General features: G+C 38.3%; 1 protein-coding gene across 18 annotated transcripts in view; it reads left to right on the forward strand.

Moving 5' to 3' along the window:
• RIMS2 (regulating synaptic membrane exocytosis 2) overlaps window positions 1-24,673 on the forward strand; it is a 348,709-nt gene that overhangs the window by 314,008 nt on the left and 10,028 nt on the right. The window contains exon 1 of one of the 18 annotated variants that reach the window (XM_024756914.1): window positions 6,047-6,523. The exons of 15 other annotated variants lie outside the window; for them this stretch is intronic. In XM_024756914.1, the coding sequence (XP_024612682.1) occupies window positions 6,382-6,523 (142 nt within the window). In that variant the 5' untranslated portion in view covers window positions 6,047-6,381. Of the gene's footprint in view, window positions 1-6,046; window positions 6,528-24,673 lie in introns of those variants that run through there. 2 more of the 18 variants (XM_024756915.1, XM_024756916.1) reach the window with 2 other exon arrangements.

Raw genomic sequence — 24,673 nt, forward strand, 5'->3', positions numbered from 1 at the left:
TGAAGACTGTGTAAATTTATCACAAAGCCAGAGCACTGGCTGGAAACCATCCTTGCCATGATCACTGTCCTAAAGGACTCTGAGAGTTGGGTTTTTTAATTTAATTTTTATTTATTATTATTGATTTTTATTTTATTTTATATTGGAGCCTAGTTGATTTACAATGTTGTGTTAGTTTCAGGTGTACAGCAAAGTGAACCAGTTATACACATACATATATATCTATTCTTTTCAAATTCTTGTCCCATACAGGTTATTTCAGAGTATTGAGTAGAGTTCGCTGAGCTATACAATAGGTCCTTGTTGACTATCTATTTTATATAATGGTATGTATAGGTTAATCCTAACCTCCTAATTTATCCCTCCCCCGACCTTTCCCCTTTGGTAACACTGAATTTGTTTTCTAAGTCCATGAGTCTGTTTCTGTTTTGTAAATAAGTTCATTTGTATCACTTTTTAGATTCCACATATAACTGATATCATATGATATTTATCTTTCTCTGTCTGACTTACTTCACTTAGTATGATAATCTCTAGGTCCATCCATGCTGCTGCAAATGGCATTATTTCATTCTTTTTTATGGCTGAGCAATATTCCATTGTGTATATGTACAACATCTATCCATTCCTCTGTCAATGGACATTTAGGTATTTTATATTGGAGCCTAGTTGATTTACAATGTTGTGTTAGTTTCAGGTGTACAGCAAAGTGAACCAGTTATACATATACATATATATCTATTCTTTTCAAATTCTTGTCCCATACAGGTTATTTCAGAGTATTGAGTAGAGTTCGCTGAGCTATACAATAGGTCCTTGTTGACTATCTATTTTATATAATGGTATGTATAGGTTAATCCTAACCTCCTAATTTATCCCTCCCCCGACCTTTCCCCTTTGGTAACACTGAATTTGTTTTCTAAGTCCATGAGTCTGTTTCTGTTTTGTAAATAAGTTCATTTGTATCACTTTTTAGATTCCACATATAACTGATATCATATGATATTTATCTTTCTCTGTCTGACTTACTTCACTTAGTATGATAATCTCTAGGTCCATCCATGCTGCTGCAAATGGCATTATTTCATTCTTTTTTATGGCTGAGCAATATTCCATTGTGTATATGTACAACATCTATCCATTCCTCTGTCAATGGACATTTAGGTCGCTCCTATGTCTTGGCTATTGTAAATAGTGCTGCAATGAACATTGGGGTGCATATATCTTTGAATTATGGTTTTCTCCAAATATATGCCCAGGAGTGGGATTGCTGGGTCATATGGTAGCTCTATTTTTAGTTTTTTAAGGAACCTCCAGACTGTTCTCCATAGTGACTGCACCAATTTACATTGCCACTAACGGTGTTGGAGGGTTCCCTTTCTCCACACCCTCTCCAGCATTTATTACTTGTAGACTTTTTGACGATGGCCATTCTGACTGGTGTGAGGTAGTGATACCTCACTGTAGTTTTGATTTGCATTTCTCTAATATTTAGCAATGTTGATCATCTTTTCATGTGCTTTTTGGCCATCTGTATGTCTTCTTTAGAGAAGTGTCTATTTAGATCTTCTGCCTATTTTTTGATTGCGTTGTTTGGTTTTTTGATATTGAACTGCATGAGCTGTTTGTATATTTTGGAGATTAATCCCTTGTTGGTCACATTGTTTGCAAGTATTTTGAGAGTTGGTTTCGAATAAAACAAACCAAAATATATCCACAAATATTTCTATTTAGTATAGAATTATTTGCTGTAGAGCGGAATAGTCCAAAGTGGCAAAGGTAATTGACATCAATTGTGAAGACTGAGGTAGAGATGAATTCCTATATTATCAAGAGCAAATGTGTATCAAGAAGAAAGAGGTTAATTCAGTCTGCAGTGTGGCTTTATAGCCTATCCTGAGCAATTCCTATCTCTTTTAGCAACCAGCCATTTCTGGGTTGACTGGATACACTAAATAGTGACAATGGAGTAGCAATAAGAGTCCTTTTTCTATCTCTTTTTTGCATATCCACTTCTAGGCCTTATTATTTGTTTGTTCCAATACTTCCCAAAAGGACTTACTTCGTCTTTCCTTCTCTTTTTTAGTAGTAGTTTGCATTCTCATCATCATCACCTACATCATTTCTAGCATAGAAAAGGGCAAGGCTGCCAAAGGCATGAGTATGTTCCCAGCTGAACTAATCCATGGTCTAGACACTACGTAACTACTTCACAAAATAACCTTTTTATGCATTCACATCAGTGACCAAGCCTCTATGTCAAGAATAAACTAATTTAACATACTTTAAAATTTTGGTGATTTACTTTGGCGAGGAAACTATTACAAAAACTGATACATAAATGACATGTAACTTTCTAGCCCTGTTAAGAATTGATGAACTGAAATACATATATGGCTATGTAATATTAATATGTTTTGATTAAAAGGGCAAATATGGATTTAACATTGGTATATAGTTAGAATAAACATTATGGCTTTTAAATATATTTTTTCGATATTTATTTTATTTTGAACCAAATCATTTACTACATAGTTCATATTATATCTATCATCTGTGTTTTGCATGTGTTTCATCTGTGCTTATGTATATGGTATGAGACACCTGTGATACAGTGTATAGGGCACTGAACCTGAAATCAGAAAATCAGTGGCTCTGCCACTTTCTAATTAAACAAGTCATTTAATATTATTGAGTCTTTATTAGCTCATCTGTAAAGAATAATGGTGACACTCTCAGGATTGATGTAAGAATTAAGTGGCATAATTGGTGTGATATGTTTCATATTCATCAAATAGAATGCTATGATTTTTTTATGCAAGTTATATCAATCTATATATCTTTTCTTCAAAAATATGATTTTCTTATACAGTAGTGGAATCTTTTTTCAAGGCCAGAATTTGCATTTAGAAAGCAATTAGTATGTATATTTGTGAGTCACTTTTTCTGATTATTTTGGATGAGTAAGAAAGTTATAAATATATTATAAATAATTTGAATACTAGACTATAATTGTTCTGGAATTACACTTTGTTTTATGTAATGAAACTATATAGTAGCCCATCATTTGAAAACTACATCCAAAGCCATTTGAATGTATTTTCTGGTATGGAGGAAATGACATTTCCTATCTTTTATCAGTAGTTTCTTTTTTATATCAATTTTTAAATTTCTTTAGGGTTGGTAGTTCATATATCAGAATGGGATAAGGAATAGTAAATCAACTTTTAAAATATATGTAAACCAGAAATATTATTTATATAATATTTATTATATAGGAAAACAATTGAGCATAGGACAAAAAAAAGTGGAATTGTAAGTTTTCTCAGTAAGTTCAGTATATTCCACAAGTTATCATTTAAGACTAGAAGTCTCTTGGCCATTACTGTGGTTTGTCTCTCTGATACCTGTGTGCCAATAGTCTTCTTTTTCTTTGAAGCTTTCTTCCCCGAAATAAGGTGATTTTCCTCTTTAGTACTTCCTGTTTCTCTTTGTGTCATTCTTTTATCACTTATCTATATCTCTCAAATCCCAACTATAGGAAAAAATATCAAAATGCTTCCCAGGACAACTTTGTTCTGAAACTGCAAGAGAGAAGTGATGCTCATGAAGAAACAGATGCATCTGGGCTATTCCAGACTAACCTCTTCCTGGTGCATAAAGTCAGGTTATTAACATAGAGAAGGCAGGGCCCAAGCAACTTGAGTGTGACCACTGATTGAGTTCTCAGATTCCCTGTCCCCATGCAGTCACTAGTAGAAACCCAAGATAATTCCCTTCCTAAGTGACTTTCAGCTATCAGTATGATGTCCCTGGGTGCCAAAATCTAACTTTTCCACCCTTGGCCAATTTATTTTCCTAGGATTTTCCCACTTAGTCCCTCTTCCTTGAAACGTTTCTCCTGATCACAACTTAGTACACACATGTGAACACACACAAACACGCAGGGGTGCATACCTATTCATGAGACAATACTGCAATTGATACAATAACTACATGGGCTACACTCTAATATTTTATTTCATTTTATTTTTTAGAATGCTGATCATTCTAATGAAAAGTTATTTTCGTGACTCACTAAAACTTTGTGACCCACAGTTATAAAAAATACATCAGATGACTTAGATGACTTACAATAGTCCTTTCAGTTTCCAAAATTCTATGATTCTCTTTATTCTTATAATGAAAGTTTCATTTAATGAAAACATTTCTATTCTCTGAATAAAAGCAATATGGTATGAAAAAATATTCATAGAGTTCCTGGTTTTATCAGTGTCTATTGAAATGCGGGTATTTTAGGAAGGTGAATAACGAACAGGAAATTGAACTAAGAGAGAATTGTAGGAATATTAATGAGAAATGACAAAAGCCTATCAGAAAAACAGAAGCAAGAAACCTGGATGATCCTAAGTCTAAGCAACCAAAAGATGTTACTATGTTAGAGCACTCTTATTTGAAAGTTTCCTAATTTTTAGAAAGATTTGGGAGGATTATTACTTGAGTGCGTTGTTTTGTACTTCCTAAATTGTGATGTGCTATGGCCAAAGCTGTTAACATACCTAGAAGGCTCTGTGTGATCTGTCCCCTTCTCTGCCTCTTATCTCTCTGACCTCCTTTCCTTCCTACTCACTCCACTCCAGCTACCCTGGCCTCTTTGCTGTTCCAGGGACACACCAGGACATCATATCTTAGGGCCTTTGCACTGCAGGCTCTCTCTGCCTCAAACTAACTCTCTTCCTCACATATCCGAATGGCTTACTTCCTCAACTTCTTCATACATCTATTCAGATGTTGCCTTGTCAATGATACCTACCCTGACAGCTCTTGTTTAAATTGCAGACTGTCCCATACCCCTTAACTTTATTTCTTGCCATTTTCATTTATCTCCCTTTTAACACTATATAATTTACTGATTTACTGTGTCTTTCTCCCCTTACTAGAATATAAGTTCCATGAGAGCAGAGATTTTTATCTGCTTTGATCACTGTATGTCCTAGGTGTTTACAAAGGTACCTGACATACACTGGGAGCTCAATTACTATTAATTGAATAAATATTTGTATTTCCTAGTACATCAAGCAAAGAACTTGTTCATATATAGTACTCAGTAAATATTTATTGTATGAAAGAACCATTTTAGATTGTATAATTTACATTTTACAAAACACTTTTGAAATCCCCTAAAACACACAGCCAACAATCAAGCAATGACATGGTTAGGACTGGAATCATTGTGCCCTACCTTCCCACCTGCCTAGATAGGGAAATTGAGAGGTCTAGTGACTTGTCTAAAGTTACAAAAAGTAGGACAGTCTTCTGACTTATGCTAAAATGGGCTTACGGTTGCTTTATGTTCTGGGATAGAGATTTGCAGTTTGCAGAATGTGATACTATCTCACTTATAATCTGTTTTGTTTGCGGTATGTCTGTGTTGCTTCCAAATTTATGTTAAGAGGACGTTACCTGTTATTTAGATGCTAAAGCCTTACAGTGTTCATTGTCATTCTTAGCAACAATAGGTAGCAGATTATCTAATCTGGAGGGAAAAAAAGCATTAAAAATTCCCCAAATTAAAGCAAAATTGATAAACATCACAGTACTTTTTTAGTGTTGGTTCTTTTTTAGGCTCTTGATATTTTTTAAATCTTTTTTACCTTCTGTTGACTTTTTAATCTTTTTAAGAAAGAAGGTAAACGAGAACGCTTTAATTCTAGGCTTTCATGGGACCTGTTAAAAATTGGGGAGGCTTTGTTTTATGATTTGGAGAAAACTATTTCCTATCTATGCTTGAGGAACGTTAACAAATTTTAAGCGAGACTAAGTGACTACCAAAATTTGCCTGAGATAGTTCCCATCTGTGATGCCTAACGTATTGCGTCTCATTAACGACCATTCCCTGGTGTTAATCACGCGAGGAAAGGGAAGAAACGGAAACAGCAGGAGCTCCTCGGGGCTCAGAGTTGCCCAGAGCCTGAGGAGCGCGCTCCGGAGCTGCCAGCCCGCCTCCCCGTCCGGCTGCTGATTGGCGGGGACCTCAGCATCAGCAACATCTCCTTGCGAGGGGAGGGCGGCCAGACCGACTCGCAGCCGCAGCCTCCGGGCACCTCAGCTCCCTCCTGGCGAGACCTCGGACTTCCACAGCGAGCAGCCGCGTCCCCGCTCGCCACCGCCTGGATCCCCACCTCGTACCCCTCCCCAGAAGAGTGGAGGCCCCGGCAGCCAGGAAGGCCACGTCTGGTCCGGACCGGGTTAGGGAGGCAGGGGCCAGTACCCCAGGGTCCCGCGGCAGCATCCCGGCCCCCGAAGCGCTGCGGTCGCCGCGCCTCAGCCGCCAAGACGCCTCGTATCTTGTACCGCGGGAAAAGCGGGTCTTCGTCCAAGATGGGCCGGCAGGGCTTGGGGGGCGCCGGCGCCGCGGGGCGCTCCATGCAGCGCTCCCAGAGCCGGAGCAGTCTCTCCGCCTCCTTCGAGGCGCTGGCCGGCTACTTTCCCTGCATGAACTCCCTGGAAGAGGAAGAAGGAGGTGAGCCTGTAGTTATTGTGTCTGTCTGTGTACATCTCGCATCTCTGAAGGTCGGTGGTTGGAGGGTTGACAGGGTTGGAGAACTCCAAGTAGCAGTGTCCCTAGCCCCTCCTCTCTGGGGGACTGTGGAGCAGGAGACCCCCCAGAGCGCCAGCTGAGCCTAGGAGAAGTTCTGTTGATTGGTTATTTGGGGAGCTCCACAGGCGCCGACTGGGAAGAGGCTTTCCTAATGAAGTTGAGTTAAACAGTGCTTGGCAGTTGGATGAGGATGGAGACAGGTGGGAGGCAAGGCGGCCTCGTTAGGTGCACCCAACTGTTTTGTTTTCGTTTACTCCCGCAGTCTTGGTATTCGCATTTGATTGCGAGGACAGAAATAACCAAAACTTAAAGGGAAAAGCAGCAGCAAAACTTTGAAACAGGAATCCCAGCCTGTGAACACTTAAGGTCCAAATGAGGGGAAAGGGTGATACAATGGACAGGTCAAAGGTTGATAGTACTAACGGAGGCTGGTTTGTGCTGTGGGCCTTTGGAACTTCGTTGGCAGGCACACTTTGAATCTCACCATTGGTTGTTTGTCTCTGGTGTTTGAGTGATGTCATTATAATTAAGCTAATGAGAGAAACGGTGAAGGGGACTCAAACTTTTCACCAAGAGACTTCAAGTCCTTTATAAAGTTTTCAAAACATAGGTTTTCTTTGTGAAGAACTTTCCTATAAGATTTAACAACTAATGCTAAAAACATAATTTGTAAATCAAAGTAAGAATTGACTGCTAAATTATAGCATCCCAACATTTGAAATGCTGTTTATTAATTTATTGATAAGCTAGCTGCAAACTGTGTTCACCTTTGCACGCACATATATCCAGAGTGGGGTGGTTAGCATCATCACGTTACCTCTATTATTGTATATATCATTGTATAGGATAGGATTTATTTTGCTTTTATTCTGTGACAATCAATGACCTCTTACTAGGAAATCTGTAGTGACCCCTGATTTAGAAGAAACTAACTACCTGCTCTGAGAACAGGTAGAAATATTTTTTTCCCCTATTTTTCCCAGTGGAAGGCAGGGAGGAGGAAGATGGCTGATTAATAATATGTCTGAAAAGTGTTAAGATAATTCACTGGTTAGAGCTATCCAGGTTTCTTCTAGCTTATTGTTGCAGTATCAGTTTGCACTAGATCAGTACAGGTTTAATGGTAGGGTACTTCTCTATATAAATGTGACTTAATTTTCATACTAATCTTTTGCTGTTCTTGTTTGTACATTTACAGTTTGCTCATTTTCTACTATTAAATGTTTAACATTTCAGGAAATGTAAGCAAGTCAAGATATTAGAAAATCAAATTGGGTAAATGAATGATCATAATTGTAGCTAAAACTTTCAGTATCAGCTATTATCCAGGCACTATTCTAAGAACCTGACATGCACTTAGTCTTTTAGGCCCATAACAACCTTACGAGACAGTGCTTTTATTATCTCCAGTTAACAAAGGAGGAAACTGAGGCAGAGAAATTCAGAAACTTGCTCAAGGTCCCCAAGATAGTAGGTAATAGAGTTAGCGTATGAACCCAGGCAGTCAACAACACAATCTGTGCACCCAACCCAAGCTATATTAGTTTATTATTTGCATATACTTGGCCACAGTCACATACCTAGTAAGTGGTGAAACTAGAACTCAAAGCCAGGTGTGCCTAAAAATACATATTTAGATAAAACACATTATTATACACTCATTTCTCAATTTTTAGTTTTTACACCAAGTCTTCAGCCTTGACTTTGCTTCAGTTGAACTATCATCATTCTTTCTTAAGTTGTAGCTAGAGTTAATTGGATTTACAAAATGCCATCCTAAAAGCCTTTTTGAGACAAGAAAAACTTATGTAAATGTGAAATTTTTTCAAAATTTAAAGTACATTGACTTAACCTTGGCTCATACAGACTAATCCCAAAGGAAATTCCTACATCTACACATGGGAAATTGGAACAGATTTCTGTCCTATAATATGGTTTCTTGAGTCGCCAAGACAAAATGAAGCCAAAGTAAGTAACTAGAGAGGAGGCATTCCCCATAAAATAGAGGTCTTTCCACTGGGGTGTAGTCATTTTACAGCCAAGAGAAGAAATCCTAACTTTCTTCTTTGATTTTGCTATACTCCTACCACCCTTGAAAATCCTGAGATTTTTGAGGGCATTTCAACATACCCTGCAGAGTTATAAAAGTTAGAAATCACTGGCCTGGAGCAGTGCTTCTCTGCAATTATTTTCTCTTGAGACACCCACACAGGACACATAAAGTTCATGTGGATAACATACTCTCATAAGCTTACTCAGGACTATGTTATTATAGTCATAACTGTGAAACCCATCCTAATTCATAAAGAAAACCCATCACAACAGATGATTGTCACACTGGTTGAGAACAGCTTTTCTAAAGAGGGCAGTGGTCTACCAACCAGTGTGATTCGACTGAAGTAACTGATCAGTAAGTCAATCTCATTTTACAGCTTCTCTCTCTCACTCTCACACTCTCCCTCTCTCTTTGTTTTTGTCTTTTCAGATATAGTGCAATAGCTAACTAATCTCAAACGTACTCTGCCTTCCGGTTCCATATTCTCATTTTATATTCACTGGTTAGAGCTATCCAGGTTTCTTCTAGCTTATTGTTGCAGTATCAGTTTGCACTAGATCAGTACAGGTTTAATGGTAGGGTACTTCTCTATATAAATGTGACTTAATTTTCATACTAATCTTTTGCTGTTCTTGTTTGTACATTTACAGTTTGCTCATTTTCTACTATTAAATGTTTAACATTTCAGGAAATGTAAGCAAGTCAAGATATTAGAAAATCAAATTGGGTAAATGAATGATCATAATTGTAGCTAAAACTTTCAGTATCAGCTATTATCCAGGCACTATTCTAAGAACCTGACATGCACTTAGTCTTTTAGGCCCATAACAACCTTACGAGACAGTGCTTTTATTATCTCCAGTTAACAAAGGAGGAAACTGAGGCAGAGAAATTCAGAAACTTGCTCAAGGTCCCCAAGATAGTAGGTAATAGAGTTAGCGTATGAACCCAGGCAGTCAACAACACAATCTGTGCACCCAACCCAAGCTATATTAGTTTATTATTTGCATATACTTGGCCACAGTCACATACCTAGTAAGTGGTGAAACTAGAACTCAAAGCCAGGTGTGCCTAAAAATACATATTTAGATAAAACACATTATTATACACTCATTTCTCAATTTTTAGTTTTTACACCAAGTCTTCAGCCTTGACTTTGCTTCAGTTGAACTATCATCATTCTTTCTTAAGTTGTAGCTAGAGTTAATTGGATTTACAAAATGCCATCCTAAAAGCCTTTTTGAGACAAGAAAAACTTATGTAAATGTGAAATTTTTTCAAAATTTAAAGTACATTGACTTAACCTTGGCTCATACAGACTAATCCCAAAGGAAATTCCTACATCTACACATGGGAAATTGGAACAGATTTCTGTCCTATAATATGGTTTCTTGAGTCGCCAAGACAAAATGAAGCCAAAGTAAGTAACTAGAGAGGAGGCATTCCCCATAAAATAGAGGTCTTTCCACTGGGGTGTAGTCATTTTACAGCCAAGAGAAGAAATCCTAACTTTCTTCTTTGATTTTGCTATACTCCTACCACCCTTGAAAATCCTGAGATTTTTGAGGGCATTTCAACATACCCTGCAGAGTTATAAAAGTTAGAAATCACTGGCCTGGAGCAGTGCTTCTCTGCAATTATTTTCTCTTGAGACACCCACACAGGACACATAAAGTTCATGTGGATAACATACTCTCATAAGCTTACTCAGGACTATGTTATTATAGTCATAACTGTGAAACCCATCCTAATTCATAAAGAAAACCCATCACAACAGATGATTGTCACACTGGTTGAGAACAGCTTTTCTAAAGAGGGCAGTGGTCTACCAACCAGTGTGATTCGACTGAAGTAACTGATCAGTAAGTCAATCTCATTTTACAGCTTCTCTCTCTCACTCTCACACTCTCTCTCTGTTTTTGTCTTTTCAGATATAGTGCAATAGCTAACTAATCTCAAACGTACTCTGCCTTCCGGTTCCATATTCTCATTTTATACTTGGACAGCACATCCAGGCATTACCATTCTACACAAGAAGTGCTGAGAAATTTATTGAGAGACCATATTCTTTTCACTCATTCATTCATTCAGAAATATTTATTGAGGCTCTGAGATGTGTTAGTCTCTATGCTAGTCCCTGAATTAGCTGAATAGGCTCCCTACCTTCTTAGAGCTCACAGTCTAATGGAGATAGATATTAATAGGAATAACTATGTAATTAAAACTGTGACAGGGCTTAGGAGGGTGAAGTACAGAGCACAATAAGAGATGATACAAAAACCTAATTGAGGAGTTAGAGAAGGGTAGGTACCCTGAGACAGTGAGGGTTAAACAGTGATAGCTCTCATTGCCTCCTGCACACCTTTGAAAGCAATTTGCCCAGAGTCCACGGCCAGTAAGTGGGGGAGCTGAGATCAAAACCCATAATCTGGCTCCGAAGTTTAAAATCCCAACTACTCTGTGTATTGTTTCTTCGTTATTATACTGCATTTTCTTGTAATATGCTGTGTTTTGCAAATCAAGTACAATAATAATAGTTACCATTTATTGAGCACCTTCTCTGTGCCGTATACCTTTGATTTCATGATGATTCTTCAAGGAGATTATCATTTTCATTTTATATATGTGAAAACTGAGATTTAGAGAAATTAAACAACTTGGCCACAGGTTATAATCTCAGTGGGGCTGACTTAAGCGAGGAGGAAAGGGACATTCGTATAAGCAAAATAAGTTAAGATTGTTGACTGGTCTTTGTAGCATCTCTTTTGTTTGCTTGTAGCTCTTTTTTATTTTACTTTACTTTTTGTTCTTTATCTCGGGATATATTCCAGATAACTGTTCTCCAAATCTCTGGGTAATTTTTTTTTTTCAATTAAAAGTAAGGATAATAGCACCTACATGTTCTTTAACTGTTTATAAATTATGTTTATTTATCATTGAGCCCTCTGAGATAAGTATTAGCTTCACTATATAAAGTACTTGGCCCCAACATTGAATCCACCTCCCTAATATAGAATATTACTGTATGTAGAATTTTTAAACATGACAGATAATTCTAAGAGAGAAGGAACCGTTGAAATGGTTACCATTCCTAGCAGGAGAAGCAAGCCTCCCACCCACAGATCCAAGGGCAAATGGTATGGTCATATAATGTAGGGAAATTGCACATATCCTAATATTTGTAGATCTGGTTTCTCAAGCTATCTTAAAGTGACTTGTGTTTCTGGGCTAGTGATTCTTTTTCAGTAATGTACATATAATATGTGATGAATTTGGTTTGCTTGATTTTATGGCCTTCCTTCTTTGTTTAAAATATGGCTTGGCAATTATACAGAAGAAGAGATCCTATCATCTTAAGGTTATTTAACTGAATAAATTAACTTATTTAATTTCTTTTACATGCCACTATCTTGAAAATTAAGTTACAGGAAAATCATCTAAGAAACAAGAATTGTTTAAAAATCACCAGAAAAACTGAGGAAAGTATCTTTACAGGTAATAGTGAAGCTATGAGGAATTAATATAAAAGGAACTAAACAGACTGTTACCGGAAGACCTAGTTAACTATCCCCCACTCTTTAAGAGGCTACTACGTTATCTTATTCTAATCCTTTTGTAAATAATACACTTAATTCTCTTTTAATTTAATTTTTATTTTTTATTGAAGTATAGTTGATTTACAATGTTGTGTTAATTTCTGCTGTACAGCAAAGTGGTTCAGTTATACATATATACATTCTTTTTTATATTCTTTCCCATTATGGCTTATCACAGGATATTGAATATAGCTCCTTGTTCACTTAATTCTTAATAAACAGTCCCATTTGATTAAAATGGAGCTTAACACTTTGCCCATGCTCCACTGGAATAAAAAATTCTCCATACACTTAAATATAATCCTCCTAAGTACAGACATCATGTCTAGCACAGTAGGTATTCAGTGTCTATTAATAACAACAGTAAAAGAATAACAGTATATAGTTCTACCATTCTTTTCAAGCTAATATCAATGTAACTGACTGCTAGCCATCATATTTATACTATTTTAAAATTATAACGTGATCTAGACTTACTAAAATTCAGTGATCATAGTTTCTGTACATTTTCACAATGCCAATATTGGGGACAGGACATGGATAAACAATAATAGTCCAAATACGTGTCTTTTCTTAGGGGATATTATTTTTCCTAGATTATGATTGGTTACGTATAATAAATCATTTCTTATACGAGTCCACATCATATTCAACAATAGCACAATTTTTATATTAGATTCTAGGTCGATAAAGTGAAGCAAAAGATTTTGGAATTTGAAAGGATAAATCAAAGAACAGTTCCACTCAGAATGCTTATCAGATATTACATTTTTAATCTAAGATTCAGAATCTTTCACTACCAAGTGTCCAAATAATACCCTCAAAGTAATTTAAATTTAATACAAAAGTCAAGTTAAGCCCCAATTTGCTATCATCCTTCAGCAGGTTCAGTAAATTCAAAAAACTAGAAATGGGGACACACTTTCCTATGGAGACATCTTGTGTATAATGACATAAAAGAAACCCACTAGTAAGTTTCACTAGCTGTAACGGCAGCTTCCAGTTGCTGCCAAGGACTATGGTTAAGTGCTCTCTGCTGGTCTTCATAGACCATTATTATTGACCAGAAAAGATCATTCTGTATATTTGTTCTATCTCATATTGTAATGGTATTTGATTGGAGAGGAGGGGATTTACCTAATGCCACGTATATACAATACTATTTGGCCACTTGAAGAAAAGCTAACACAAAAATGATAAGTTCTACTTTTAAAGTATCAGTTCTTTTTTTCTTAAATTAATTAATCTATTTATTTTTGGCTGCGTTAGGTCTTCGTTGCTGTGCGCAGGCTTTCTCTAGTTGCGGTGAGCGGGGGCTACTCTTTGTTGCTGTGCGCGGGCTTCTCGTTGCAGTGGCTTCTCTTGTTGTGGAGCATGGGCTCCCGGCATGCGGGCTTCAGCAGTTGCAGCACGCAAGCTCAGTAGTTGTGACTCACGGGTTCTAGAGCGCTGGCTCAGTAGTTGTGGCGCACAGGCTTAGTTGCTCCACAGCATGTGGGATCTCCCGGACCAAGGCCCAAACCTGTGTCCCCCGCATTGGCAGGCGGATTCTTAACCACTGCACCACCAGGGAAGTCCCTGCAGTATCATTTCTTAAGGTTTAGATTTTGCCTAATGAGACTAAAATGAAAGGGTCATTTATTTTAACTATTCCAGTGATCAGTTGTTCTCTTATTATTCCTGTAAGTCCAGGGCCAGGAAAGTAACATACATCAGTGAAGTAGGCCAGATATAATACAAAAGGGAAAATGCAGGAACTCTGAAAATCTGGAGAAAGCTTGTCCATCCAAAAAGGAATGATGAGTACTCAGTTCTAGCTAATTGATGCCAAATTGAATATCAGCCCAGGGTTGGCAAATTTATTCTTCTCTTTTCCCTAAGAGAAGCTATAAATCTGAATGTTTACTTAAAGCCTTTAAATTTTAAAATGTTAGTGCCTAAGTGAAAAAATTTAAACACTATTAATTGAACCCACATACCTATTGACCAAGTGTGGCTTAAATGTGTGCCACCAGTTGGCACCTTCTGCCAAGGAAATGGTTCCTTCCCAGCTTTTTTCAGTTCTTTTTCTTCCTTCCCATCCTCATTATCACCTTGATATCATTAGTCCTTGATAATTTAGGACTGAATTAGTCCATCTTTGAAATCATTTTCAGTTTAAGAGAAAGCTAACATAAAAATGATAATATCAGGGCTTCCCAGGTGACGCAGTGGTTGAGAGTCCGCCTGCTGATGCATGGGACACAGGTTCGTGCCCCAGTCCGGGAAGATCCCACATGCCACGGAGCGGCTGGGCCCGTCAGCCATGGCCACTGAGCCTGCACGTCCGGAGCCTGTGCTCCACAATGGGAGTTCTACTTTTAAAGTATCATTTTTTATTTATTTATTTATTTATTTATTTTTGGCTGCGTTTGGTCTTCGTTGCTGTGCGCGGGCTTTCTGCAGTTTGCGGCGAGCGGGGGCTACTCTTCGTTGCAGTGCGTGGGCTTCTTATTGCTGTGGCTTCTCTTGTTGAGGAACATGGAATCTAGGCGTGCGGGCTTCAGTAGTTGCAACACGCAGGCTCAGTAGTTGTGGCTCGTGGGCTCTAGGGCGCAGGCTCCGTAGTTGTACCATATGGGCTTAGTTGCTCCACAGCATGTGGGATCTTCCCAGACCAGGGATCAAACCTGTGTCCCCTGCATTGGCATGCAGATTCTTAACCACTGCGCCACCAGGGAAGTCCCCATCATCTTGATCTTGACACTACTGTCTCTCCAAAAACTTCAGTAGATTCCCATCTCCTACTAAATAAAACCTTTAGCCTAACATTCAGAGTCTTTCACAATCTGGTTCTTACATTCAGTTTAGCTTCCCTACCTTCCAAAGCCCTTTAGGAGCCCAGTGAATCAGTAGGACTAAGCTTTTTTGCTCTTTATCTCTAAATTCAGTAGCTTCAGATTCAAAGTTTGGGGCGGTGGTATCTGATCAGCAGAACCTCAGCCACTTACTCACGTCGTAATTGCCAGGCAGATTGGAAAAATGACAGCTGACAATTTTAGCTTCTACAGTTAAAGGATGGGTTATTTCTCATACATAGGAAGAGGTTTCAAATGCTGGTGAGCCAAAAACCCTAACAAATATCCATCTAATTATATAATTACCATTGCGGGGCGGGGTGGGGGGGGGGAAACGTTAAGCTCAGCCTAATTACCTATTTTTAAGTCTTTAAAAATACTGGCTTGCTATTTGGTCTTTGCTCAATAAGGTAAAGTATATGTGGCTCTCTTAATTTTAACTTTTCCTGCAGATTTGGCCACCCAAAATATCTGTGGACATTTTTATTTTGCATATAGAACATAGTCAATCCCTCCCCCAGAAAGACAACCTTAAAATGTCATCCATATACCATGCAGATTGAAATCTAGGATCTTTGAGTGATGTATGGTCCTCTCCTTCATATCCACATGTGGCTTTCCAGGTTATAGTGACCTGTAAACCTAAAGACGCAGTATCTGCCTCCAGTACATCCAATTTAAATGGTAAAGCAGCAGCAGGATAACCAAAATAAAAATTTTCATCCACAGGAATTTGCCCACTTGGAGGGAATGGCGAAGATTGAGAGTAGAATACGTTTCTTGGTTTACTCATCTGGGCCCCTGGGTTCTGTTTTCTGGAAAGTGTTTCTTTGTCCTTTATTCTTTATGACCACAAAGGTTTGCATTGAAGAGGGGGTTTCATAGCTTTCGTAGCCCACTTCTTCCTAGTGCAGATTAGGAAAAAAGTAGGAGTTACCTTAGGGGTTGAACAGGCTTTTTTTTTAATATATATTTTTTTAATTTTTTGGCCATGCTGCACAGCTCCCCAACCAGGGATCAAACCCAGGCCCACAGCAATGAAAGCATGGAGTCCTAACCACTGGACAGCCAGGGAATTCCTGAACAGGCTTTTGTAAATGGGCTAGTAATTATTTTTTTCTATACAGATCCTTCAAAAATTCAGGAGGCTGTTTGATTCCAGCCAGTTTCAAGTGTGAGTGACTCCAACCAAACACCTCATTGGACAAAGATTTTAAGCCTCGAGATTCTGTTCTTTTAGTTTCCACCCTCTGTGCCCTGCCTACTTCCTTTGTTCTCAATGGCAACCACCTTGATATCATCTGAAATCTGTGGGTTTGTGTGGGAAAGCAACCCCTTAATCCAGTTTGGCCAGCGGGCTCTCCCCATTTCTATGGCAAGGCCCCACTTTTTTTTTTTTTTGCGGTACGCGGGCCTCTCACTTTGTGACCTCTCCCATTGCGGAGCGCAAGCTCCGGACGCGCAGGCTCAGCAGCCATGGCTCACGGGCCCAGCCGCTCCGCGGCATGTGGGATCCTCCCAGACCAGGGCACGAACCCACGTCCCCTGCATCGGCAGGCGGACTCAACCACTGCGCCACCAGGGAAGCCCCTCACTTTTTTATATATAGTTTTCTTCCTGCAAGTTTAGGATAATTTCACATTATTCCAGTCATTTTTCAAAGAAGGATTTGTATAGCATTTTACAGTTTTCAAAACTTTTTCACAGAGCTTACAGTATCTGGTCCTTATTTATCACTACTCATTAAATACCACTACATTTCATATATTCTATGACATAGGCTAGGTCTGACCTCAGGTTTGCACAAAAGAACTCTGAGCTTTGGAAAGGAAGTTACCTGCCCAGAGTTTGCTAATGATCGAATAAAGACTTGAACTCATATCATCTGATTCTAAAATGGCATGCTCTTCTCACCACAAAAATGCTGCCTCAAAATAGCTAACTTGAGAGTTAAGAAGAGGTTCGTGATATTTCATGTCCATTTTTGAGAGAGAAACAGGCACAAATATCAGTGGGCTGATGCGTGACCAGGGACAGATGTCAGTTAAAAAAAAAAGAAAAGCCAAAAAGCAGGGGGGACAATTTTCTAAATAATTTCATTTGCCATAATAGCAACGTCAGGTAGTAGGAACAAAAAAGTACCATAGAAAGGACAACCCCCAAAAGAGTACAGTGAGAGCTATAATTTCTTATATTTAAATGTGTTAAGAATACCAAGATGAGGGACTTCCCTGGTGGTCCAGTGGTTAAGACTCCACACTTCCACTGCAGGGGGTGTAGGTTCAATCCCTGGTCGGGGAACTAAGATCCCGCATGCCATGCAGGGTAGCCAAAAATAAATAAAGTCACTAATAAAAAAAAAAAAAAAAAAAAAACCAAAATGATAAGCCTCAACTTTTATGGAAAAAGAATGATCTTACTGCAAAAGAGTCATAAGCTTGGTTTTATTTCTTGCTAAAATAAGGATTAATAATTATTAACAATATTAACAAGTAATAACAACAGGAGCAGAGTGTTCTGATTCTCTGGGGCAGTCTCTTTCTCTTGTAAGGAGCCACCAAATTGTTTTCCAGAGTGGCTGTACCAGTTTGCACTGCATGAGAGTTCCTGTTGCTCCACATCCTCACCGGCATTTGGTGTTGTCAGTGTTCTAAATTTTGACCATTCTCATAGGTGTGTACTGGTATCCCATTGTTTTAATTTGCATTTCCCTGATGACATATGATGTAGAGCACCTTTTCATATGATTATTTGCCACCTATGTACTATCTTACTTGGTGAGGTATCTGTTAGGGTGTTTGGCCCATCTTATAATCAGGTTGTCTGTTTTCTTATTGTTGAGTTTTAAGAGTTCTTTGTATATTTTGGATAACAGTCCATTATTGGATATGTCTTTTGCAAATATTTTCTTCCAGCCAGTGGCTTATCTTCTCATTCTCCTGGCAGGATATTTTGCAGGGCAGAACTTTTTAATTTTAATGAAGTCCAGCTTATCGATTCTGTATTTCATGGATCATGCTGTTGGTGTTGTATCTAAAAAGTCATCACCATACTCAAGGTCATCTAGATTTTCCAGAAGTTTTATAGTTTTACATTTTACATTTAGGTCTGTGATTCATTTTGAGTTAATTTTTGTGAAGGGTTTAAGGTCTGTATCTAGATTCTTTTTTTTCTTTCTTTGTTTCTTTTTTTTTTTGCATGTGAATATCCAGTTATTCCAGCACCATTTGTTGAAGAGACTGTCTCTGCTCCATTGTATTACCTTGGCTCCTTTGTCAAATATCAGTGTACTATATTTATGTGGGTCTATTTCTGGGTTCTATATTTCTGTTCCATTGATCTACTTGTCTATTCTTTCACCAGTACCACTGTCCTGATTACTGTAGCTTTATAGTAACTCTTGAAGTTGGGTAGTATCAATCTTCCAACTTTATTCTTCTTCAATATTGTGTTGGTGATTCTGGGTCTTTTGCTCTCCATTTAAACTTTATAATCAGTTTGTCAATATCTACAAAATAACTTGCTGGCATTTTGATCGGGATTGCGTTGAATCTATAGATCAAGTTGGGAAGACCTGACATATCAACAGTATTGAGTCTTCCTATCCATGAATATGGAATAGTTCTCCATTTATTTAGTTCTTCTTTGATGTTATTCATCAGAGTTTTGTAGTTTTCCTCATATAGGTCTTGTACATATTTTGTTAGATTTATACCTAAGTAGTTCATATTTTGGATGCTAATGTAAATGATACTGTGTTTTTAATTTCAAATTCCACCTGTTCATGCTGGCATACAGGAAAGCAATTGACTTTTGTATATTAACCTTCTATTTGGCAACCTTGCTGTAATCACTTACTAGTTCCAGGAGTTTTTATGTCGATTCTTTCAGATTTTCTACATAGACAGTCATGCTGCCTGTGAACAAAGAGAGTTTTCTTTCTTTCTTCTCAATCTCTATACCTTTTATTTCCTTTTATTGTTTTATTGCATTAGCTAGAACTTTCGGTATGATGTTAAAAGGAGTGGTGAGAAGGAAAATTCTTGCTTTGTATCTGATCTTGGTGGGAAAGCTTCAAGTTTCTCACTATTAAGTATGATGTTAGCTGTAAGTTTTTTGTAGATATTCTTTGTCAAGTTGAGGAAGCCCTTCTCTATTCCTACTTTACTGAGAGTTTGTATGATGAATAGGTGTTGGATTTTGTTGAATGCTTTTTCTGCACCTGTTGATACCATCATGTGATTTTTCTTTTCTAGCCTGTTGATGTGATGCATTACATTAGTTGACTTTTGAAAGTTGAAACAGCATTGCATAACTGGGATAAATCCCATTTCATCATGGTGTGTAATTCTTTTTATACATTGTTGGATTTGAAGCTTCTACCCTAAAGTTACACAGACCAGTTTTGCTCACATTTCATTGGCCAAGCAAGTTACATGACCACACTGAACTTTATAAATGAGGGAAATGTGCATATATTTAGACAGCCCTAATGTCTACCATAATTGTGACCTCTACTTGTAGCTCACTTACTACTTCGTAATAGCTGTGACAAAGCTGTTGGAATGAATGGATTTGTGTTAAACTTTGAAACAATTTTGGAAGTCAACTGTTAATTTCTGTTTATTTTAATTGTTAATGCCAATCCTGGATTAGCCCAAAAGAAATTGTCAGATATTTGTCCGTATTTTGTTTAAACTTTCTGAGATTTGAATTATGTTTATTATAGTAAGAAGCCCCGACAAGCTTTTATACACAACTACAGTAATCTACTCATGAGTGTCCCCATATTGAGGTCTTGCAGGACCAAACAGGTAAATAAATCAACCTCTTTATGTCCAGATGTAGTATCTGCTGACGGGAAGTCATTTTTCAGAATCTACCAACCTGTCTTCAGCCTGTTTCCATAAATCACTTCCCATATTAACATCATGAAAATCTTGAGTCTAAAGTGAGTCTGTCTGCAAAAGGGGATGAGACTTTCCAGGTGAGAGCAAGCGGGAATGGGTTCTGTGGACCCAAGATTTGGAAAGAGGTCGCCCTGACAATAAGTTAGGCATTTAATTGTGAGTCTCATCTTGGGGCTTAGGAGAGTTTTCCAATCAGTAGCAGAGAGGGCCTTTTTTTTTTTTTAACCTCTTTATTGGAGTATAATTGCTTTACAATGGTGTGTTAGTTTCTGCTTTATAACAAAGTGAATCAGTTATACATATAAATATGTTCCCATATCTCTTCCCTCTTGCATCTCCCTCCCTCCCACCCTCCCTATCCCACCCCTCTAGGTGGTCACAAAGCACCCAGCTGATCTCCCTGTGCTATGCAGCTGCTTCCCACTAGCAATCTATTTTACATTTGGAGGACTTTTTGATTTTTGTTGTCAAGTCACTCAAAGGGTTTCCTGGTTTTCAGCATTGTTACGGGAAACTGACACTTTGGTTGTTTATTTACTCAGGTGGCTTTCTTTGACTTTAGAGGGCACCAAGCAAATGAGTCATCAGACTAAGTAGAGCAGAATAACAAGGACACCTCCTGTGTTGCTTTATGCTTGTGATCTTTTGTAATTCAAGAACTTGATTTTTACCTACAGGCACCTTCTCCAAATATACTTCAGCTTAAAATACCACACCAAAATGAGTGGTTTAAGAACTCTGCAACAACGTAATCTGGGCCTTAGTTTTGTGGTTTGCTACCTGAGTATTTTTAAACATCTTTATACACACACACATATCATATATATAAATATATGATATGTATGTAGTGTATATATGTATATATACTTTTTAAAATACATACTTTTTCTTATCATCGCTGTTGAGTTCTTACAGATAATTTCAGTTGTTCTACTCCTGTGGTCACAACAGGTTATTTTTATAGATCTCCCATTAAAAAAATAATCTAAAGAATTACCTGTTGTTGCTTGATAATTATCACATATTTTTACCAGCTTAAAACAACACCCATTTATTAGTTCACAGTTCTGTAGGACACATGTCTGGCAGGCCATGACTGGGATCCTGCTTAGGGTATTGCATGGCTGAAATCAGCGTGTAGGCTGGGCTGAGTTCTTGTCCGGAGGCTCTGGGGGAAAGTCAGCTTCCAGGATCATTCAGGCTGTTGGAAGAATCCAGTTTTTTGCTGCCTGTCAGGCTAGGCATTGCTGACGGCTGCTCTCAGGACCTTCCCACATGGTCCCCTCCATCTTCAAGCCAGGAAAGGTACACCAAATCCTTCTTGTGTTTCAGATCTCCCTGATTGACTTTTCTGGAACCAGCCAGAGAAAGCACTCTGCTTTTAAAGTTTTCATGTGGATGTGTTAGGCCCACCGAGATAATCTTTCTATCTTTAGGTCAACTGGTTAGTAACCTTAATTATGCTTGCACAATCCCTCTTGCCATGTAAAGTAACATAGTCATGGGGGCCATCTTAGAATTCTGCCTACTATACTTTATATAGGCATTCTGTTATATAGATTCAGTTTTTAGGTTGAATAACATGACAGCATTCAAAACATTAAATGTGAATCACCATAATGAATTATATTTAGGTTAAATTACTTTTATTGTGAATGTGATGCAAAGGATTTATGGTATTGAAAAATACACACTTTAAAATAGATAGCTAGTGGGAAGCAGCCACATAGCATAGGGAGGTCAGCTCCGTGCTTTGTGTCCACCTAGAGGGGTGGGATAGAGAGGGTGGGAAGGAGGTGCAAGAGGGAGGAGATATGGGGATGTATGTATATGTAGGGCCGATTCACTTTGTTATAAAGCAGAAACTAACATACCATTGTAAAGCAATTGTACTCCAATAAAGATGTTAAAAAAAAAGAAAAATACATACTTTTTAAATAAGTCTATAAATATATCATATAAAAGTACATTTAAAAGACATATTTTAAAAAGCTATTATAGGGCTTTCCTGGTGGCACAGTGGTTGAGAGTCCGCCTGCCGATGCAGGGGACACGGGTTCGTGCCCCGGTCCGGGAAGATCCCACGTGCCGCGAAGCGGCTGGGCCCGTGAGCCATGGCCGCTGAGCCTGCGCTCCGCAACGGGAGAGGCCACAACAGTGAGAGGCCCGCGTACCGCAAAAAAAGAAAAAAAAGCTATTAAATGCTCAGCATATGCCTAGAATGCTTTGATTCCATCAGATGACAGGGAGTAGCCTTATCTCCTCAATATATGCTATTAATCACGGTCTTGGTCATTCATTAATAACACAAACTCATAGACTTTAGAGCTAAAAGAGATCAGAGATCTTCTAGCACCCTCCCCCTCCTTTGTTCTTTTGTTAGTTTGTTTTTGTGGTACGCCGGCCTCTCACTGTTGTGGCCTCTCCCGTTGCGGAGCGCAGGCTCAGCGGCCATGGCTCACGGGCCCAGCCGCTCTGCGGCATGTGGGATCTTCCCGGACCGGGGCATGAACCCGTGTCCCCTGCATCAGCAGGTGGACTCTCAACCGCTGCGTCACCAGGGAAGCCCCCTCCTTTGTTTTTTTTTTTCATAAATGAGGAACCTGAAACTCGGAGAGGGATATGACTCAGAGAAGGCCATAGAGCCAGCTAGTCAGTGATAAAGATTGGCCTAGAATACATGTTTTCTGATTTCCTTTCTGGTAGAAATAATGACAGTACCATTAATTGAAGATTTTCTATATAGCAGGCACTATCCTAAGCACTTTAAATACATTATTTTCCTTAACTGTCACAAAAATTATATCAGGTAGGCATTACTATCATTGCCATTTCACAGTTTGAGAAAGCTGAGTCACAGAGAAGGTAACTTGCTTCATGTCACCCAGCTAGTACATGATAGAGTAGGGATTCTAAGAGAAACAGCTGGACACCAGGGCCTGACCTCTTCACTATTCTCTGCTCTTTCCACCCCACCAGCTGCTTCTAGCAGGGCCTTCCACATGCACTCATAGAGTTAGCTTAGTATCCTCGCCATGGACAGCTGTCCAAGCTACCCATTGGTTATATTGACAACAAAATAGTGAATAGCAGAGAACTTGGAGTCAGGGAACTGTGTATAAACTCTGGTTCTGTCATTTTTTGTTTGGCTTCAGGGAATTGTGTAACCTGCTGGGGCCCCTGGATACTGGATCTGTAAAATGGGGATTAGGAGAGTTGTTCTGTAGAGGACACATGTAAAAAGCAATCTGTGAACAAAAGGATTACATGCTCGTTGTATTGTTATTCTTTGCCAAATGGTCACTAGTTCTCATCAGCCTGTAATAGCAGATTTTCAAGTCACTTTTGCTGTGATAAGAGTCAGGCATTACATGAAAACCAGTAGATTTTTGACACTGCAAAGGCCATGTCCTGAGACCTTTAGGAAGTCATGTTTTCTGTACTTATCCTCATTCTGCATTTTCAAACGTCACTGAAGTTGTATATCTCACTTGGGGGTGGTTTTTCATGCTTCATAGGCACTCTTCACAGGAAGTGAATGGTAAAGCTACACGGAGAGGCCAGGACTCAGCCATTGGCCTGTGGCTCCCTCACACCAGCCCAGCACCTTTCATGATTCCAGTTCACACCTGGACAAAATTTTACTACTTTTTTTTTTATTAATTTTGTTTGGAGTATAGTTGATTTACAATGTTGTGTTAGTTTCTGCTGTACAGCAAAGTGAACCAGTTATACACATACATGCATCCACTCTTTTTTAGATTTCTTTTCCATATAGATCATTACAGAGTACTGAGTACCCTGTGCTATACAGTAGGTTCTTATTAGTTACCCATTTTATACATAGTAGTGTCTATATGTCATTCCCAATCTCCCAATTTATCCCTCCCCCACCCTTTATTCCCTGGTAACCATAAGTTTGTTTTCTACATCAGTGACTCTATTTCTGTTTTGTAACTAAGTTCATTTGTACCATTTTTTTAGATTCCACATATAAGCGATATCATATGATATGTTTTTCTCTGTCTGACTTAACTTCATTCAGTTTAATGTGGCCATTTGGGGATCACTCTCAAATGAAATCATAAATATTGAATGTATGGCTATCAAGGTCTACTCTTCATCCCCATCCTTTTTGTTATTATTTAATCCTCTTCATGTATATGTGTATTTTTTGCTATACTGTTCGAAAGTAAGTTGCAAACAATATAACATTTCATGTCTAAATACTTCAGCGTATGTATCTCCTAACGATAAGGAAATTTTTTATAATACATGCCACTATCTACCTAAGGAAATTAACAATTTTCTTATCCCATCTAATACTCAATTCATATTCATATTTTCCCTACTTGTCCTAACATTGCTTTCAGTGTTTTGCTTTTAGGGTTTCTTTTTTTGTTGTTTTTTTCTTGAAAAGAAACCAGTCAAAGTATACTTATAGCATTTAATAGTTACATCCCTGTGGTATTTTTAAAGCTGGAACAATTCCCCCACCTTGTTAGTTTTCATGATATTAACTTTAAGAGACTAAGTCAATTCTCTTGAACAAAATCCCATGCTCTGGGTTTGTTTGATTTTGTGTGTGTGTATCCTTTATCTTGTTATTCTAGCCTCTCTATTTTTGAAAACTTAGAAGTTGGTTGCAAAGACCTGATTAGAAACAGGTTGTG

This window comes from Neophocaena asiaeorientalis, unplaced genomic scaffold, assembly GCF_003031525.2.
Source record: "Neophocaena asiaeorientalis asiaeorientalis breed wild unplaced genomic scaffold, Neophocaena_asiaeorientalis_V1.1 scaffold328, whole genome shotgun sequence".
NCBI classification, from domain to species: domain Eukaryota; kingdom Metazoa; phylum Chordata; class Mammalia; order Artiodactyla; family Phocoenidae; genus Neophocaena; species Neophocaena asiaeorientalis.